The 20928-nt window shown below is 39.5% G+C and overlaps 1 protein-coding gene across 1 annotated transcript in view; it reads left to right on the forward strand.

Moving 5' to 3' along the window:
- Window positions 1–2484: 2484 nt before the first annotated feature.
- The window catches only part of mei1 (meiotic double-stranded break formation protein 1), a gene marked incomplete at both ends in the record, with an annotated part of 76523 nt that continues 58079 nt past the window's right edge, over window positions 2485–20928 (forward strand). The window contains 6 exons of the mRNA XM_080487217.1: window positions 2485–2628; window positions 3865–3988; window positions 7691–7741; window positions 9644–9717; window positions 12237–12342; window positions 18645–18854. Of these exons, the coding sequence (XP_080343343.1) occupies window positions 2485–2628; window positions 3865–3988; window positions 7691–7741; window positions 9644–9717; window positions 12237–12342; window positions 18645–18854 (709 nt within the window). The remainder of the gene's footprint in view (window positions 2629–3864; window positions 3989–7690; window positions 7742–9643; window positions 9718–12236; window positions 12343–18644; window positions 18855–20928) is intronic.

Here is a 20928-nt window from a genome sequence, read left to right on the forward strand (position 1 = left end):
GAGAGGCCTTTGTTGTCATGGCGATAACCAAATTGCGGCCTTGCTGATAACTGATCGTGCACAACAAACTCAAACAACCCCCCTTGCTGTACACTCACAGCATATTGTTCATCAATGACATTGCTCCGAGAATGAACTGATGCTCATATATTACTGAGGCAATTGGGTATTTGCACAAAAACGACATAAGTAGCACACTTGAATGAAGTTTTTATGGCTCTACTGTGTATGTGACAATTTCTTCAAAAAGTTCTGATGAAATAATTTCCCAAACCTTTCAACCGTAATAAATACTTGGTCTATCTACTTTCTGAATCACTGCATGTATGGTGAACACAAGTAGTCACCTTTTTTTGTGGAGATTATAAAATTTACATCTGTTTCTGGTAAAGAAACCCCTAAAATGTTCAATGAAAACTCTTTAACAGAAATATAAATCATTACCGTTATAGCCTGACTATGTTTTTCTTGATCACATTCAATATTTGTCCGTAATTAATAAAAGCATAAACACAAATCTGAGAAAATGTAAAAACTAAATGGTGTCTGTTGATGTCTGTGCACTGAAGAGACAAATTGGCTACTACTTAATGATGCATTGTAGTCTGTGAGTGGTATAGTTCATTGACCAACTGGACCTAATCTGGACCACTGCGACTACTTACCTACAAGAAGAGTAAAAAAACACAAAATAAAACAATAAACAGGCTGGCCATAAAGTGACTCAACACTGCTATGCACAGTACAGCAGAAGAAGGATTTACATTTTTGATACTGCCCCTTTAAGGACTGATAAGTTGCTTGACTCATCCAGTCTAACCCAGTTGTCCTCAATCTTTTACTAAGATCACATTTCTCATATGAGTTCTTTCTCACCTCTGACAAGAGCAGAATATCTTTGGTAGAAAAGGACTAAATAAGGAGGCACAACAGAATGCTGCGTCAACAGTGTTTGATTTATCAAACAATAACCCTGTGATGAAAACCCTGTGATGAAAACCATCTCAAGATTTATGGCAAATCCCTTGCTTTGTGTCAACATGCCCTAAAAGATACTTCTGTGGCTACATTTAACTGAGTCATTTTGGCAAGTTTTAACCAACAATTTAGCGATTTAATTTGTTGTTCTCTTCTTCTGTGAGGTTTTAAGGGATTTTGAGTTCACGTTAACCTGAACTGCCAACACCAGATATATTTCTCATTTCTTTATTTGTTTCATTTTTGGCTGACGTGGTTGTGCAGCGGTTTTCCGGTATCTCTCATCTGATAAACATTTGTATCAGAAATTGATACAGGATGTAAGCCAACGAAAACAGGAATGTGGTCCTGATTTGGTGGAGGTCTGAGGTAGTATCAAATTGATTCAAGGATAAAAACAGAATACAAGTGTGGTGCTACTATGGCTTGCATCTGATCGGTATCTGCCAGACAGCAAACAGTAAAAACATGACGAATTTGGATAACATGCGGAATTCTTCTAGCTATCTCATGGCTCGGGTCCAGCCAATAAAGGATCATCCCTCCAAACAGTTCATGAGATGAATAAAAGCATCTTGAAGCAAAGTGTGCGGGCCAAATCTGGGCCACAACAAATCTGTGGAAAAGCTGATGGTTGCATTGAAAATAAGATTGCTTAAAATCAAATATACTGTGGCTCATTTGAAGAAGAAGAAGAAGAAGAAGAAGAAGAAGAAGAAGAAGAAGAAGAAGAAGAAGAAGAAGAAGAAGAAGAAGAAGAAGAAGAAGAAGAAGAAGAAGAAGAAGAAGAAGAAGAAGAAGAAGAAGAAGAAGAAGAAGAAGAAGAAGACTTTATTAATTGATAATTAATTTGGGGAAATTTCAACTTGTTGATCCTCATTTATTATATTATTGTGTGGCCATATTAAGGCGTATGTGGGACTAGATCTTTTTCAAATTAAGTCATGTTGCACTAAACTTCAGCATACCAAAGTAGCCAACTTGAACCCCCCCCCAAAAGAAAATAAAACCCACAAAAAACCCCACATATTTACAATTATTTGGAATATCTAACTTAAAGGTATTACATTACATCAGTAGATCTCAATAAAGTAAGTTAAAGTTGAAGCTATAACTTCTGTTGGACCACCTGAGCTCAGACTCTGTATTGTTCACGCCTGTTAATAAAGTTTGGAGTTTTGAATGTCGCCTGTGAGGTAAGACTCTGGGCCAAACTTCTATCCTTTATTAACTTTGTTTTAAAGGTTAGTTCGCGGTATTTGAATACTTGTTTTTTGTGAGAAAGTGTCCAGATGCTGTGACTTATTTCTATGAAATATTCAAACGATTTTTAACGATTAAGAAAAAGTAATTAATTTGCTAATTACAATTAGCTCGTGTGCAACGTTCTAAACAGCTGTTCAAGCTAGTTTGTCGCAAGTTTTGTTTGTTTGTTTCTTCATCTGTCTGAGCTACAACGTAAACCTACAGGCTGTGTTTTTGTTCACAATAGGCGAAACGACCGCGATGACATCTGGGGACATTGTTTATGAGAAGATCCACTTCAGACATGACCCGAAATGGAGCTGCCGCTTCGGGGCCGCAGAGGGCGGCGGGCTTCAGCTGTGTGTGGCCTGTGTCCTCGAAATGATCCAGTCTCAAGATGTTTCGGTGAGAAACACACTTTATTGTGCAGCTTATCTCCTACTAATAAAACCCCCTTCCACGGGTATGGATATACACGATATTGCCAAAAGTAAAGCCAAATCATTGAATTTAGGCGTTCCAGTCACTTCCATGGCCACATGTGGTTCAAATCGAGCAGCCAGGCATGCAGACTATTTAGTGAAAGCGTGGGTCACTCTCAGGACCTCAGTGAATTCCAGTGTGCTACAGTGGTATGATGCCACCTGTGCAATAAATCTAGCTGGGAGATTTCCACAATCAACTGTGAGTAGCAATATAACAAAGTGGAAGTGCAATTAGGGAACAACAGCAACTTGGAAAGAGTCATCACAGCAGGGGTCACTGAATGTGGAGGCACGTATTGTTCAGAGGTCACCAACTTTCTGTGGAGTCAGTAGGTATGGCCCTCCAAACTTTAGATTAACTGAAGAACAATGTGTAGGGCGCTTCATGGAGTGTTTCCATGGCTGAGCAGCTGCATTCAAGCCTTACATCACCAAGTGCAAAGTGTCTGATGCAGTGGTGTAAAGTGCACCACCTCTTGACTCTAGAATAGCGGAGACGTGTTCTCTGGGGTGTGGAGTCACGTTTCTCCATCTGGCAATGTTATGGATGAATCTGGGTTTAACGGTACTTGTATGACTGTATTGCACAAAGTGTAAAGTTTGATGGATTATTCTGTGGGGTTGGTTATCGAGAGTTGGGCTTGGCCCCTTAGTTTCAGTCAAAGGAACTCTGAAAGCTTCAGCATATGAAGATAATTTGGACAAACAGTTTGGAGATGACTACATTCTGTTCCAACATTACTATGCTCTAGTGCTTTGAGCACTGGTGCGCAGAGTCCTGACCTCAACCTGATGGAACACCTTTGAAATGAGTTTGTGCAGAGACAGCGAGCCAGGCTCTGTCATTCCACATCAGTGCCTGACCTCACAAAGGCATTCTGGAAGAAAACATTCCCATAAACCAACTCCTAAACCTTGTGGAAAGACATCCTGTCACTCAGGGTCACGTGTGTGAAGGCATGTGAGCAAATACTTTTGGCAATATAGAGTATAGCTGTATGGGGTATGTTAGGTAGTAGCATTTTTTTCCCCTTAAATACTAAGAGATGTACCAGAAAACAAGTTTTAAAATTACATTATCTTATTAATTTCCCTTGATGCATGGACTATATTTACCCTGATGTGTTTTTCTCCTCACTCTGGTTTTGTACCGCAGTCAGTGAGGAAGTCTTTCGCCCTGTCCGGTGTCAGTCGGGTGTTGAAATGTTCACCGGGGACCTTGAGAGAGCTGCTCCAACAGGACCAGAGCGTCAGTCTCTATTTGACAGCTTCACTGCTCGGTGAGAAATAGTATCACAATAAGTATTGGATCAAAACGTGAAGGAAAAAGCTTGCAGGGGAGATTATGAAGCACTCTACGTACAAATAGTTGGAGTGGGTGGGTAATTATGGCATCAGTAATATTTCAAGTAATTTGAAGTGACAGCAGCAATGTTATTTTTTTATCTGAATATACATAAAAAGGTTTTCCTTTAAATTGCCCATCCATCCATCCATCCATCCATCCATCCATCCATCCATCCATCCATCTTCTTTCCTGCTTAGTCCGTTTGGGGTCGCGGTGGCAGTATCGAGAGCAGAGAAGCCCAGGCATCCCTGCCCCCGCAACTTCCCCCAGCTCTTCTTAAATTGTAATATTGTTAATTTTCTGATATTAATATTTTATATGTAATATGACAAACATTAAAACCTAAATTAAACTGCTCGGTGTTGTTGGATGATAATTCAAGATTTAGTTGGTCTGTTTTAGTTCAAATAGGTCCAATGTCAAGACAAATTTGTTCACACATTAAGTGTTGGTTTGAGAACTATTTTTTTCATAAACTATCCCATAAAATGTATTTTTAAAATTTTTATCTAATATAAATTTTGGACTGCTACATCCCTCCAATATGAAACTTTTTATTTGATACATCATGACCTATCAAGTGATTTGGCTGTACAGGTTTTACTGAAAAAATTTAATTAATTAGATAAAGTGTTACAATATAGTTGTTTTTCTCCATATTTTAGGCATCACAAAAGATCAGACCAGTAACAACAGTGTTTGTGTCATTATGATAAGAGTCCACTGGAAGTGTAATTCTTTGAATTCCTACAAAAGCAACACTTTAGTTAGTGTTTAACACAAGCGGTTTTTTATTGTGACCCCTGTATGAACATAGCAGTGCTGTTTTGGAAGAAATACGACACAATGTGGAAGTTACCAAACACATTTACTTTCTTGATGAGAAGGACATGATCGGGAAAAACGATTATAATGAAATAGCTTGATAGAACATGCATGCAAATGTAAATGTGCAATAGGTGCACTATATCTACAGTGTACAAAAGACACAAATATACAGTATCTGACATTCAGAGCTGTGAATTATAGTCCGATTTTCCATGGTGGTTTCAAAGTGCACTTTGTGCACTTGTGCTTCGCCACAATGACATAGAGAAGGTGACCGTCATTCCCAGGTATTTCACGCAGCAAATTGAATCAATATTTATACTTGGAACATCCTATCCTGTCACTGCTGACAGGATTTGTCATGCATACTTTCCATAAGCATACCTCTGAGACCATTTATGATATCTGGGGGGGGGAAAAAAACGATCTTAGAAAGCAGAGAAATGAAGCTTTGTACCCACATCATAATTATCATGCTGCCTCCACGACTTCCTCAGTTGCAAGATTCATGAATGTGACACTCATTTGTTGTACACACCTTATTATTCGAAACTGCCAGATATTAACATCTTTCATACTTTTGCAGTCATAAAAATCTGAATAATAATAAAAGTAATCAAATAGTTAAAGAGTTCCATGAATAATATGAGATTTTTCCACCTCTGCTAACTCATACTTGAGGTCTTCGACTTCACACCAGCTTATATGTGTAACTTCCTCTCCTCTCTGAATTAATCTCTGTGTAAATCCATTTTTGTGGCAGCACTGCAGTAATATTAGTTTCATTTTCTGCAAGGTCAAACTGTAGAAATGAAAAAAATTCCTCTTATCACATTACCTGACCATAGCGATACAGAAATAGCCTCATAATTCAAAACAACAAAGCTTTTCTAAAAAAAAAAAAAAAGAGAGAAAAAAGGAAGGAGATCCACAGAGATGTTTGAATCGACCTGAACTTCACTTATCACTTTTCTTTCATGTCATGATCATTATCAGGAGACATGCCTGCTGGCTGTGTTGAGATTAAATCAGTACATTGATTTGCTACCAGGTATTACGTTTTGTCTGAACCATATATCTGATGCCCGTTCCTCGTGACAGCTGCATTTAATGTGAGGTGAAACAAGGCTTCTTTTTATAGCTGCATTATCTAACTGAGCACCCAAAAAAAAAATCATTAACATGGGCTGCAGTGAGTGGGCAATTTCAGTTATGTCTGTCTAGATATTTCTGAAGATGGACCAGGGATTTCACTGCCAGATTTGATTTCTCTGTATGAAATATTTAGTATAACACACCCACTTCTTGCGTCTTGTTAAAAAACAAGATTGAAGAATCAGTCTGAAAAGTATAACTGAATGGAAACTTGATTTGAAAGCTCATTGCACGAGCTCACAGTCATTATGTAAGGTGTGTAATTTCATACCCAGGTAGATAAACCCTTTATGTAGGAATCAGAAAGGTCACGACATCAGATAATGAAATGATTCATGACGATCGTTGAGTGTGGAGTTAATTAGTACAACTCTCACCCTCTATCTCAGATGGATGCAAAGCCCTCAATATAATGACAAGCACCCTGTGCAGCCACTGACATGAGATTGTGCATTAATATATACAGAGATGAACTTCATTAAAATTCAGTTGTGGTTAACACTGAACTGGCCTGGCCTGCATTTTACTCACAGCTCATAGAATTACTGAAGCTGCAATTGTGGTGCTTTAAAAAAAGCAGGTAAACAGTACGGGTGAGTTAGTTCAATCTTTATCAAATCTTTATGCTATACCACCACTCTAATTATATGAGTGTCTTTATGACACAGCTTCATCTGATGATATTACTGATACTCCATCCTCACTGGATTACTGTTAGGTATGACAACATAAAAGAAATTAGGCCTGAACCATTTCCACTTTTATCAAAGTAGTGCAATAAAATGATAGGCAAGACCACTAAAGCTCAGGCCAATATTAGAATATATTAAGAGAGCCATCATTATGTTTGTCAGAGGATTTGTTTAAACTGCATTTCCTCACGTACCACACTGAGATCAGATGTAAAGTGCCTTTATTCCCTCACTAGACACCTTGACTGCCCACATGCATGGAGTTGTTGGTGCTCTCACGTCACAGCGAGACTATTCCTAAATCAAGTCTGTTTGGGAGCCTTTCTGTGGAGTGTTTACATGTTTTCCCTCGGATCTTTTGTCTCCGTACTCATGTCCCTTACTCTAATCTGTGGTCGCCGTGTGATGGACTCACGACTCGTCCGGGGTGTGTCCTGCCTTCAGGATCGACTCCAGCACCCCACAACATTAAATTGGATAGAGTCGTACAGCAGATGCAGTGGACTCGATGTAACAGGCTGTATAAAATAATCAATTAGATATCTACAGTTTACAAGCGCACCAGTACATCACAAGGCAAACGCAGTCCGACACTCACACAAGGCCAGACCAAGGAGCAAATTAGAATTAGCAAATGATCCTTAAATGTTTGTTTTTGGACTGTGGGAGGACAACAAAGTACTTGGACAATTTCCACAAATGCACAGGGGGAACAAGTGATTTCTGTACGGAAAGGGCCCCCTCGCTGTGAGGCACGAGTGCTGACCACTGCACCGCCTTGCAGCCCAACTGTGTAATCGCCATTTCAGTATTTTTCTTTCACCCTCAGTTCTTGCTTTTCCTTGTATTTTAATCATCTGTTTTTCTTTTTTTGTACCTCCCGAGACTTGTGTAGAATGCAAAGCAGCCTAAGAAGTATGCTTTTTGAATTTGGTCTGTCGTTTCTCTTTGGTCCTGAGGGATGCTTCAAACCGTGGAGGACCCGGTGACTCTGGAAAAGGTTGACCAAGGTGAGGAGATGCTTCCTTGTGGCTTGGAAGATGTGGATTGTGTTTGTGTTGGTACTCACACACCTCTCGCATAAACAAACACTGGATGTTTCTCGAATGCAAAGGCGCATCCTTCCATCCTCTACAGAGGCAAGAGCCCTTATTTCATCCAAAGAACGCACAGTTGGGGGAGTCGAGCACGTGTGCAGGTGCATGTCATCAGTCCTCATTCTAATGGTAAATTACAGCCGGGAGGATAATTATTGACGCCTACTTCAGCTCCCAGAAGAAAAAAAGCTCATTCACACACATATAAATATAACCCTGGCAAAACTAACTGCTAAAAACTACACAAAAGAACGACTGTTTGTTGAAATGATGCAAATGCACGTATAACAGCAACGACTAAGATAAAGGTTGGAGTTGTTTTTCAGAAAAACAACAAATTTAGCTGCTTCAAGAAGTGCAATTTGTTTTGAACACAGTAAAAGGTTTGCAAAAATTACATGTTTGTACATCTCATATGGAAACCTACTAGATAATACGGATAGATACAAGTGCATGGATAATTTCACTGGATAGATTCTGTACAGCAAATTAGACATCACATTACCTGTTGTGTCACTGCATTCATGTGTTCTATAAGTAGATCCTTTACACGTAGATGTGCTTAGGATTTTGAGTATTTTTTAGGTGCTAAGGGTCCACCTGAGACATGCTTGCATTTTCCCTGAAAGAGGAAATGTTCTGTCCTCAGCGCTATCTGAAAGGATTCTTGAGATATGAACAGCGAGATGTGATTCTGCAGCATCTTTGAAATACAGAGCCTGCCTAAGATTTAAAGAAAAAAACAAAACTGCTTCAATACACTTATGTGAACACACAAACAATATATAAGTCACTTTCAATGATCCTTAAACAGATATTATTTATGACAGTGGCCATTACCCATAACTAAGATGACCTTGAAATAACTTTCAAGTTGATGTCATTTATTTCTCAATATTCTCTCTCATGGTGCAGACTTCAGATGTGGATTATCACTTTATGAGTCAAGAAGGCAGCTGAATGTAACCCAAATTATATCCACAGAAAAATCACAGATTTAGCACTCAGACAGATTTGGCTCAGTGCAGCCTTTAAAAATGCAAAAAATGTTTTTGGTAAGTGCAAATGACAGAACGATTTTATGGTAGCTGCTTTGAAATGCCTCAAGAAATGTTCTGTAATAGTTTGTACAGTGTCTACAATTTGACACTTTGCACGCAGACAATGTGTGAAGAACACATTTTGAACCTCATTTGATCCCCATAAGTACTCATTATAGGGTGTGTGTGTGTGTGTGTGTGTGTGTGTGTGTGTGTGTGTGTGTGTGTGTGTGTGTGTGTGTGTGTGTGTGTGTGTGTGTGTGTGTGTGTGTGTGTGTGTGTGTGTGTGTGTGTGTGTGTGTGTGTGTGTGTGTGTGTGTGTGTGTGTGTGTGTGTGTGTGTGTGTGTGTGTGTGTGTGTGTGTGTGTGTGTGTGTGCGCGAAGAGAGAAAGCCAAGAGTCTTCCAGAACTTACGTCAGCTGTAATGCAGCCAACTCAATGACAGCTCTGGCTTTTTGCTGACCTGTCTCTCAGTTTCTTGCTGTACGGCGGTGGCAATTGATTTTAATGAACAATATAGACATATAACAGCATTAATCTTTTTTAAGCCGTTTGACTCAGAAAATAAACACTGATCAATTGACAATAAGCTGCAAATAGTTCAAAGTAATTCCTTTTCCATTAGAAAATACATTTTATTTTTGTTGTGGTCTTTTGCACTCTTGTAGTAAAATAATTTGCGAAACTGTAAACTCGTTCTGAAGAGTGAGATTTAGTGAACGTATTTCTTCACTTTAGTCTAATTTCTGCATGGATGTGTGTTTCTGCATGTCAGTGCTGGTTCAGCTGCTCGTGGAGCTCCAGAGCGAGCTGTCACTACGCTTCGTTTTGGAAGACATTCACAAACAGGTAAGAGAAGTTGTTTGCAAACACAGAGGGAAACATCCTAACTAACGCACACATGCAGGCACAGGGAACATACCCAACCACTTAAAGATTTTAACAGCACTTGTGTAACCACCTTCCCATCCTGCCAGGGCTGTTTAGTAAACAGACAGTGTCCCTGTCTCCGTCTTGCTGCTGTTGTGTCACCTCGGGGGGAGACGGGTGTGGAGATGCCTCATTCTGCACCCCGGCACTGCAGGTGGAAAGTAGTAAAGCTGTGTATGGTGTTGATGAGAGAACGGTGGAACAGCAGGCAGACAAGTCCCATTTATGTTACTAGAATAGAGGCTGATTGGAACTTTTTGTTCAGAGTATAGATTTCTATTGCTGTTAGAGGGATATTGGCCTCAAGTTAACTGCACTTGTATCAAGCTGTGCCTGTGATTAAAAAACACACACACACACAAAAAAACATTGAGGATCTCACAATCAAAAAAAAATCAGAATGGAGAAATTCAATACCTTTATTCTACAGTTCATACAGTACATAGAGCAGGGGTGTCAAACACATTTTAGTTCAGGGGCCACAAACAGCCTAATTTCACATTGAGTGTACAGACTGGTAAAATAGAACCATTATAACCTTTAAATTTAAACTTTGTTGTGACACGGAGTATGCGTGATGAAAATGTATATATGTTTACAAAACCAATTACTTCAGAAAATGACTACAAACAGAGCCAATTTTAATGATACCTTCTGGTGTGAAATACAGTGAAATATCCCAAAAAAACAAACCTTCTCCTATAGCTGTTGTATTATGTATGTTTTTACAAACTCCCCCTGACATGGCTTTGACGCCAGTTTGTAATGAAGTAGCTAGGATCACCGATATCTCAGCTCAGGTCTCAGTGTTGTGTTGTCTCTGCTACTCTTGAGAAATTTGTTAAAGAAAATCTGTCTTTTCTTTGGATTTTGTACAATTTGCTGGGTGGCTTTGAGGACCAGATTAGAGCCTCTTGCGGGCCAGTTTTGGCCCATGGGCTTTATGTTTGACACCTCTGACATAATGCATGGTCATAGACTCAGTGTTGATTTCTAATCTGTTTTTAATTAGTGTCTTTTCTTTCAAGGAATCTCATTGAGACACAAGAGACCCTGTTAAAACATGCAGCACAAAACATTACATAAAGTAAATCATACTCTCAAACGACTGTTTAAATATTAAGGGGACTTACCTGTATTTCAAAATTGCTCGACTGTTGATTTATAAAGCCCAAAAACTTTTCTGCGTGACTTTAAAGCGGATTCTCTTTGAGTAAGAGGGCATTTTATGCCTGCAAGAACTTCATGCCTGAAACCCTTTTTTTCTGACTTCTCCATTCATACGCAGGGAGTCTGTTCTTTTTAATCTTGTTGATGCAACATTTTCTGAATGCATTTGAGGAATTTCATCAAGTTTGCCTCAAACATTTACTCTTCACATTGGATTTCAGTGGCCAAACATCACATCTCATCTTGAAATGTAAACATTTCAAGAAAGCTTTGAGTCTTCACCCATGATTCAAATGCTGATATTGATGTCATGATGAACCTGTAGGATTGTAATGGTTTGAAATCATTGGAATCTTGCGTTTGATGCTTAACCATTCCCAGCTGTAGGATTAATGTGCTTTGGTTTGAATCTTAGTAAAAAACCCTGAATAACATGAGGAGAGTTTCTGAACTTTGGATCTTTCTTGCGCCAAGAAAAACTAATTCGATTTCGAAGGTTGTTAGTCGTATCTACTTTTGAAATTCGGGAAACGCAGTGACTCAGGATTGTTTCGGGGAGGTAGGAAGCGTTTCAACTTCTCTATTCACAGCTACCACAGTGGATAATATTCGATGAGTTTGATTTAGTGCTATTTATTCTTCTGTCTTCTGGTTTTTCTTTTCCATGCAAGTATGATATGATTGGATTTTGTCAAAGGTCAGTATTACCCTGACTGCATGTGTATCCAATTTTTTATAATTACATTTTTCTGAAAGCCTTCAGTACATGAATGATTTAGAAAAAATCATTCATGTCAGCTCTAAGTTCACTGGTTGGAGGAAGAATACACTTGCAAGACTTTAGATGTAAATGCTGCCTTGCTTTCAAACAATTTTATTCATTTCTTAACAGCCTATTCTGTTTGTCAGTCTGAAAGGTCTCTAATGTTTGTGAAAACTTTCCCCTTTGGCAGAGCTGTGCAACCTCTACCTGCAGTTGCACGTGGAAATTTCAAAGAATACTCTTAGAGCATGTAAGGTTTAATTCAGCTATGTAGTAGCTGAGTAAAGGGCTTAGAAATCAAATTTAGCAGCATGGTCCGAATGTAAAATTTACATAAAAGTGATATTTTCCATGTTTGCAGTGCAGCTGTTCTTGCTGACACTGTTGTTATGGGAAACTTGACTGCGGTGTCATTTCTCCTCAGCAGCTTCCTTTGCCCTCTCCGTTCACATAAGCAATGCACATCGTTTGCTCATTCTCTTTATTTTGTGCATTCCCTCTCCAGCTGAGTGACCAGTTCACCTCGAAGCGCTTCCTTTCTACATTCAACTTCTTGGGAGGCCTCGTGAAAACCGTCCCTCATGTGGTCAACATCCTTTTTACCCATTATGGTAAGAAGACACTTCATCAAGTTTCAGGCATAGTTCAACACATGGAAATAGGAGTGTGTTTATTTCCCAGGCTCTCAAAATCATTTATTTTCAGCCAAAATAACATGACTAGGAAACTGAGGGAACGTGTAGTTTTTGTGGTTCATTCGCTGGAAAGCTCCGATATGTTTGATAAGTTTGTCCATTAACACATCCATCTCTCTGATATCACGTCTCACTTTGTGCCTCCAGGCACGCATTGCTCCATCTAATCACTCTATGATGAATTCAAGCAATAATGGACCCTCATCTGTTAACTCCTGTTCGGGCATGATGTCACTCATCGTATTTGTCTTGATCAACTGCAATTGTACACAAAGAGAAAACGGAAAATATTCATGTTACAAACCAATTTAGCTTAGCAAAGCAGGCCTTAAATATTCAGTCAATTTCTAAAATCTGAGTTTCTTTGTTTTGTATTGTAAGATTACTTTGAACTGGGGATATGTCTTCCAATCCTCCTTTGACTGGGATGCATGGTGTTATCACAGTTAGAACTCTCAGTTCTCTGCAGAGTTTGCAAACTCTCCCCATGCATGTATGTTTTTTTTTTTCTTTTTCTGGGTATTCTAGTTTTCTCTCATTGCACAGTGATAGGACTATCAGCCTGTCAAGCGTGTACCTTGCGGTCGCCTATCGTCAGTTAGCAACAGCTCCCATGATCCCGAGTTAATAAAAGCGGATAGAAAATGAATAAAGGTGCAGAGCCCCTATAAACTGATAAATACTTTCAGAGGATATGTGTGTTTGTTTATATGAATAAATTCTGCTTGTATTTCATAAATTATAATTAACTTTTATTATGGCATGTTCAGTGTACAAATGGCATTTTAGAAGCAGATATGCTCAAAATATATACTCAAGTCTTAAGGGAAAATGTACACAACACCATAAGAATGTGATATTGTATAATTGGTAATATTAGTAAGTATCTTGAGTTAAGGGGCAAGACTCGTACTCCTAGTCTTTTACAGGATGGATGAAGGGATGGATGGTATGCACTATTAGCCACTACTATGAGAAACGAGTACATCTTTGTGTTAGCCTTGCTGTGCCATCAGACAGGATATAAATACTCGCTGTAGCTGTAAATGTCAAGAATCCATAAATTCAGCCTTATTAGTTTTCTGAAGACTGGACACCACTAAAGATGTGATTTACTGATCTATTTGAATGATTTATTGTTTTTGACTGAGATTGCCCTTGAACCGGAGCCACTTTTCTCCTGCCCGAGTCGATGACGGAGAAGGAGTTTTTATTTATTTATTATGAATGTGAGATCACAAATATGTCTGAAGGGGCTTTTATAAACCAGTGCACCATTACTTCATCATTTCATCAGACCATGACCTCTGACCTCGTGGTTGAAAGGTTACATAAATCTGTATATGAGGGTGTATTCAAACAAATAATGAAACATAAAGGTGTCGGAGAGTGTGAAAGAGAGGATCATATCAGGTCTTAGATATCTGTGTTGCTTATCTCTGTTGCATCTTTAAAAATTGCCCAGGAAATTATGATGACAAAAGGACTCTTCATCTAATGAACAAGAAATAATAAGGTTCATAAGAGTAAAAAAAAATATGAAAGCATAATTAATTTGTAGCTATTCCACAGCGTCCTCAAGGGTTCTCAAGAGCCAAACAAAACACAGTATACCGACCTTTTCAAATGACCTTTTCTATTGTGGCCAAGCAATATTTGTGCTGTGCCCACTTTTGAAATTGTCTCTCCCATGTTGCCGACTGTTCCACTCCTTCTAAAAATAAATAAATGGAAAAAGTCACAAAATAGTAGCTTTCATATCTTTTCCCCCTGAACTTTCCCCATCCAATCTCCCTCGCTATTATGACCTTTTCAAATGTGCTCCAGCTGCATCGAGATAAGCATACTTAAAATTCTATCTGCATAGACAATCCCACAGCAGCACCTGCTGAAAAGAAGGGGGGTAAAAAAAAAAAAAGCTAAGAAGTGACGAATACATGTTCATCCAACCTTTTCCAAGAAATTCTCCCTTATATATGGATGCATTTATATCTCCGTAACAATTCAGCAGGCAGGCAGAGCAACAATAATGCACCTCACCTCCTCTTACACACACACATGTTGATTTAATCTGGGCTACAACCACCTGTGTGATGGCTGTCTGCTCACTGAACCGTTTCACCGCTCCATTTAATGGGCATTGTTAATCAGATGCAAGCTTGTGTGTGATGTGTTTGTGTCACGCCTGACTGCTTGTCTTTACAGAGCCTCACGCCAAATGAGCGTCAACATATTACTGTGTGTGTGTGTGTGTGTGTGTGTGTGTGTGTGTGTGTGTGTGTGTGTGTGTGTGTGTGTGTGTGTGTGTGTGTGTGTGTGTGTGTGTGTGTGTGTGTGTGTGTGTGTGTCCACCTCCCATGTATTTTCAAGGGGTTTACAAGCATCTCTGAGCCCCCGCAGGTAGCGGCGGGCCCTTGCAGTGCTGATGTAAGATGCGGGCCGCCACTATTGACTGTGTGTGCCTGTCTGTGGCCTGTCACTCAACAGGTCTCCGCGGAGCTGTTTGGACTAACGACAACAGCTCGGCAACGGCAACACAAGCCCAGAACCCCCATCAGACTTTGCTCTCTCTTTACCTCTCTTTCTCTTTAAACCTGAAGTTATCGCTCGCTCTTTCACTTTTCTCTGCCTGCATCAGTCATTTAATTCTTTTTTCTCCAACTCACATCCCCCTCTCACTTTTGCGTTGCAGCGTCTTACTCCCTCGAGTCCTTTCGGAAGAGTGGATACAGAGAAAATGAGGGAGCAGGGAGGGAAGATGGACCATTAATGAGTAAAGGGAAGAGGAGGGCAGACGACGATAATAATGAGGATCAGGGAGAGAAAGGACAATAGTGCAAGTTACTGCATTTTTCTCACAGATTCCAACAATGATAAAACATATTTCCACAATTCAAATACTCATTAATGCAGCATTTGAAGTTGACTTGAAATATAAAAAGAGAATACGCACAAAGAGCAAAGAAGAACATTTGCAGTTTGATAGGTATATCAATTTGTGTGACCCGAACAAATACATTTTATACTTGTGGAAACTGTTTGCAGAAAGGTTTATTTACACAGGGTGAAGCGACAAGTGCAAAACAATAGAGAAGCGCTGTAAAAAGCAGATCACAAGAATCGGAGTGGTGGTTCAGAGTAGGCAGCGTCACAGTGGGGCAGCAAAACAGTAGCCGAGGCAAATAAATGAACCTTCCTCCGTCTCCGAAAGCAATAGAAAATGGTTTAATCTTCTTTTCTTTTCCCCGTTTGATGTGCCTACCTCTGTCTTTGTGTGAATATGTTGTTGAACAACACCAAGGCTTTTGTTTTCTGTCTTTTCTGTAAAGGATTTTCCTCCCCCTCCTCCTGCTTCCCCTTTTATTTCTCTCTGCTTTTTCTCTTCATGCTCGGTTCTCATCTTGGTCGCCTCATATATTTTGGTTTAATCAAACATGTCTGGGAGCCTCCCCTGCCTCACATGGGTTTTGATCTGCTTCACAGAGCAGCTGGGCTTGAGCTTGGCTCTGTCATCTTTTTTCTCTCTCTTACACATGCTGGGCCTGTGTTCCTCTGTCTTCTTTCACGTCCAGCACTGCCATGCCTTTCAACACTGTTTATTCCTCAAAATCACTACTTCATAAATATTTGCTTTTCTTTTTTCACTCGTCATACACATGACTACATCCAGGCCCGACCTTCCATCCGGTTTCTCTGGCTATGCCAGCAACACCTTGGTTGTTTTTCTAACACTATTCAATGTTACAGTTCCATTTTAGTACTTCTCAGTTTTTAATCAGTCATTTATTCACATTTACAGATTTAAAAAAAACAAAAAACTCTAATCCTGTTATAATTAATTTTGCATGTAAGACTTTTGTTGGTGTTTTTGGGATTAACTCGTACAAATCTGTATTCACAAGCTTATTTCCTGACTTAGTATAAGCTTGAAAGTGCATTCAGCAAACTATTAATCACTGAATCAGACTATATTGTTTGTCTGGTTGCAAATAGATGAATACAAATCTCTTTGTGTGGAACAGTAGCACACAGCTTCTTGAACAACACAAATTGAATAGATTTTTAACTACAAACAGTTACAGATTGCAAATTTGTGTGCTGCTGGGGACTCTAATGGTTAGAATAAGCGAGAGTCGACGTACGTCTCTTAATTTACCCATCCATTTTCTACTAACTTGGGGTTGCACGCCGCTGGAGCCAATCCCAGCTGACTGTGGGCGAAATCAAATGAGTCACTGGAAAGGTGGCCCGTGCATCACGGTGGAAACACATAGAGGTGGACCATCAACACAGTCACCAATTAGCCTCAAATTGATGTTTCTGGACAGTGGGGAAAACTGAGTACTTGGATAAAACCTCAGTATGCAGAGAGTGAACATGAATATTTCACACAATTTTCCTCTCCCAAGCCCAGACTTAGACCGGGGATATTGTCGCTGTGAGGCGGGAGTGCTATCCACTACACCACCATGTGGCCCTGGGTCTATAATTCATCTTTAACGATGTTTTTCTTCCTATTGTTTCTCTCTTTTTCTTTTCCCTCAGTCACTATGAGTGTCTGAGCTTCACTCTTTCCCTCTCACTGGCTCACACTCTCACCTTCAGGCTTTGTCTCACCTCCGTCTCGCAGACATTCCTACCTCTGCTTCTATCTTTCTGCTATTTTCTTTTGCATTATCCCTCTCTCAGCAAACTTTTGTCTGTCTTCTATGTTCTGTCTTGTTCCTCCGTCTTGTGAATGGAGGAAAAATGTTTTTTCTAGGGGAGTGCTTATATCATCTATAGCTCCGTTCTGCAGTACTCACAGAAAAGACTGTAATTCTACTCTGATGTGTTATTGAATGAGAGACAGCAGTGGGGCAAGGTCCTATAAATGCCATTGCCCCTGAGTGAGTTAGTAAGTGACTAACTGAGTAATCAAAGAAGACTCCCTTGTGCTCAGCTTAAAGTACAAAACAAGTGTCTTTGTTAGTTTTATATTGACTCAGTTGTAATTTCCCTGTCTGGCACACACACTGCTGAAATGGCCGTGTTTACGTATTCGCAACTGTGCATCATTGATTGGTGTGAAAATAAGGTGTGTTCAGACACTTGGTGGTGCGTTCCAATCTATTTGAAAGCAATTCCACTCTGCTGTGACAAATCAACTGAAATAAGGTTTTAAGATGGTGGTGCTGTTTCTTTTTTCATTTGTCATTTTAGGACACATAATAGGACATTTATTACGGTGCACACTTAAAGTTGTGGCTCACACCTTGAGAACATTTTGCACTTTAAACTCACTTTTTAACGTTTTCTCAATATGATATTTCATAGTGATGAGTGATAATCTTTTTTTAATAAAAGTAACAAAATTGTATTGAATGGCAGGATGGAGGGCAGTGTGGGGTTGAAGAACAGATAACAATGCAACCAAACACCATAAGCACTGGCACAGCTAGCACGACAACATCATTCTGCTAAACCACCAGCGGCTAGATATGATATTGTTGGGACAGGAGCAGATACGCTATCTATCAAGCTGAGTGAACTAATAACCACGAGTTATTATGATGATATATTTTCATCTAAGAACACTCTCCTTCTCGACATACACTTATTTTTATATCTTGTCACCATTTTCTCAGCTCTGCAGTTGGAAGGTTTGAAATTAAGAGTCCAGACATGTCCTCCGGTTTGACCTATTCTTGTTTAATCTCTGCTCACTCTTTCTCTCTCTCTCTCTCCTGCCTGCTTTTTTACTCCAGTCTGTCCCCAATAGCAAGCTACAATCCTTTCATCTTCACAGCAACTTTACCTCCACTGTTGGCTCAATGATTGGCTGTCATAGCCCGAGTTGAAACCTGGCTTCACTTTGTTCCCAGCGGCTTGCTACTCGTCGAGGTTGTCATCTCTCTGTCCTTGTTGTTGCCTGTTTAGCTGCACTTCTCTCACAATATTACCTTTACGTCTCCTCTGGGTATCTTTGTCTGTTCTAATGCTCTGTCAAATTCTTACACAAAAACACACTGACAGACACGCACAGACAATAAGACTTTTTTTTGAGGACATGATGGGATAAAACACACTGTATTTGATGTGCTGCATTTATATAAGCATTGATTTTTGTTGCACAGACTTTCCCACAGGATCATCTTATAGGTATACTCTGTTATATCCTCTTTTTTTTTTTTTTTTTAATGTTTCTGCCCACCTGCTTTTCCTTCTCTGCCCAACAGTGCCCTTTCTGGACCAGCTGTGCTCAGCCTCGCTTTACCCAGATGAGGCTCTAAAGACTTCAGTTATAAATGTGTGGATCCAGCTGTTTGGGACCCCTGGGGGCTCCGCAGCCCAGTCATTGCCTACTGCCGTCAGGGATGGTGTGTGTAGGCTGTTGCTGGATACTTTAGCCAACGCCAGCTCTCCACAGCTCATTGGAAATTGCGTTGGTGAGAAATTTCCAATGTTTTTAACAGTACTACAATGCAAACGGTGAGTGTTGATTAGTATATTTACTGTCCACGTTCAGTTAACTTTGAATGCATGCTTCAAATATTTATTGGACAATTTAAAGAATGTAATGATTCAAACATGTTTACATGCATTTGATTGCCAAATATTCATTTGTTTCATCAACTTAACAGCATCAGTACAGTCTGGATAACAATAATGTATTAATAGCTTCTTATAGACTTATTAAGCACAGATCAGATTGATTTGGGGCATCTAGAAGAGGCTTTCATGCTTGGTGTTGTTTGCTGATCTGACAAAGACACCAAAAACTACAGCCTTGAATTAAAGGAGGATATTGTCAAAACAACAAACAAGTTCTTTGGTGAACGTTTCAGAATATGAAACCAAATATCTCGCTCAGCTACCTGAAAGATAACGAGACAATAATAAAGAGTGGGTAGCTATTTTATCGTCACTTATCAGCTTTTCACTGAGAAATGATAAATTCAAGAAATTTTCATTGGTCTGTCAGGGCAGTTAATGATGAAACAGGGCTGTTTTCTTTCCCAAATATCCAAATAATCTTCGAAGGGTGAGACAAGATGAGAGAGGAGGGATTATACCAAGATGAAATAGTGTTGACATCTTGTCTGAGTTTGAGTTAAACAAACAATAAGCTTGCCAGTGTGTGCTTCAGCGATAACTGCAGTGGAGTTTTACACTCCTTGCAGAGAAGTTATTGGAAAAGAAAAAGAGGCATTGTTTCATGGGAAAAAGACGCTTTCATATCAGTGTTAACTTAGGTAAGAAATGCTATGCACAGTTAGTTTTCTGAGTTTTTAACAGTCAATAAAATGAAGCTGCTGCTGCTGCTGTTGGGCTTTTAATGTCAGTTGGCATATAGTCTCATCGCCCAATGATAACAGCTGTGTGGTCTCTGGTCCAGCATAGTGTAAAGAAAGTTTACTTCACACTTAAAATTGCTACTTTGCGCTTTATCGCTGACTGGCAGAAAATTTTATTGAGAAAAGTAAATCCCATATGTGCACCTTCAGTCTTTGACACAGAGCCTTGACAAAAATTGATACCACAAGTATCTGTTGTGTCTTTTTTAGTTGTTTGCTGTGTCACTTCTATAGCAACCACAAGAATTTGTAATGCACGATATAAAAGATTCAATAGATTCAACGATTAGGAATGGGTAAGTAGGATAACTGACAATACTTTTGAAAAAACCTCTAATTTCATAAGAAAATACATTTTCAGCCGTTTTTGAGCCATTCTAACCCTAACCTCATCAAAGGTAACGTCTCTGAAGCCGTTCATAAGAACTGAGAAAAGAGGAAGTAAGAAAACATCCATGTCCATGTTTGAATCAAACTCTCTGAGTGTGTTTGTTTTTCAACAAAACAAAAAAAACAAAGGAAGCTTTTTAAAGCTAAAGAGGAGCTGCAAAGCGGCATGTGGCTCAGACAGCATGGGTTGCAGACCCCTGGCGTATGGCCTTAGGGTAGTCTCCACAGGCTTTTGCAAAAAACTGCTTTTCATGCGTTCTTGTGGAAATAAATGTGTCTTATACACACAACTCGCTTTTTTGACAGATGCAACTCGGGTGCAACACTTAATCCAGATACAAATACAGAATGACTCCCCAAGTATTGATGATAGAAATTCACATCATTAATGCAAAAATCAATCATTTTTATTGGTTTGTGTGTGAAATTTTGACGTCAAAAATGTAACTAAAAGAACAAATGGTAGGCACAGATTGTGCTGAGGAAAACAGTCAAGCGAAGATACGAAGCCCATCTTTTATATCCAGTAAAGCTCAATTTCTTATCAGGATGAAATAATCAGCCGCCAAGGAGACATAGAGGTCACAGGATTAACCAGATATGGTCGGGCTGTCAGAGCATGTATTTCTCTTCATGTTCGTAGATCTAAATCAGTTTCTTTTGTTAAAAGTACATAATTCCAGCAATTTGCCCTCACTGATTCTCAACATGTTAAGCCAGATATTTTTTCCCCGGATATTTGCCACCCTGGAACAGAAATTCACCATTTCCTCTT

The sequence above is a fragment of the Lipophrys pholis genome, assembly GCF_963383615.2.
Source record: "Lipophrys pholis genome assembly, chromosome: 19".
Classification (NCBI taxonomy): domain Eukaryota; kingdom Metazoa; phylum Chordata; class Actinopteri; order Blenniiformes; family Blenniidae; genus Lipophrys; species Lipophrys pholis.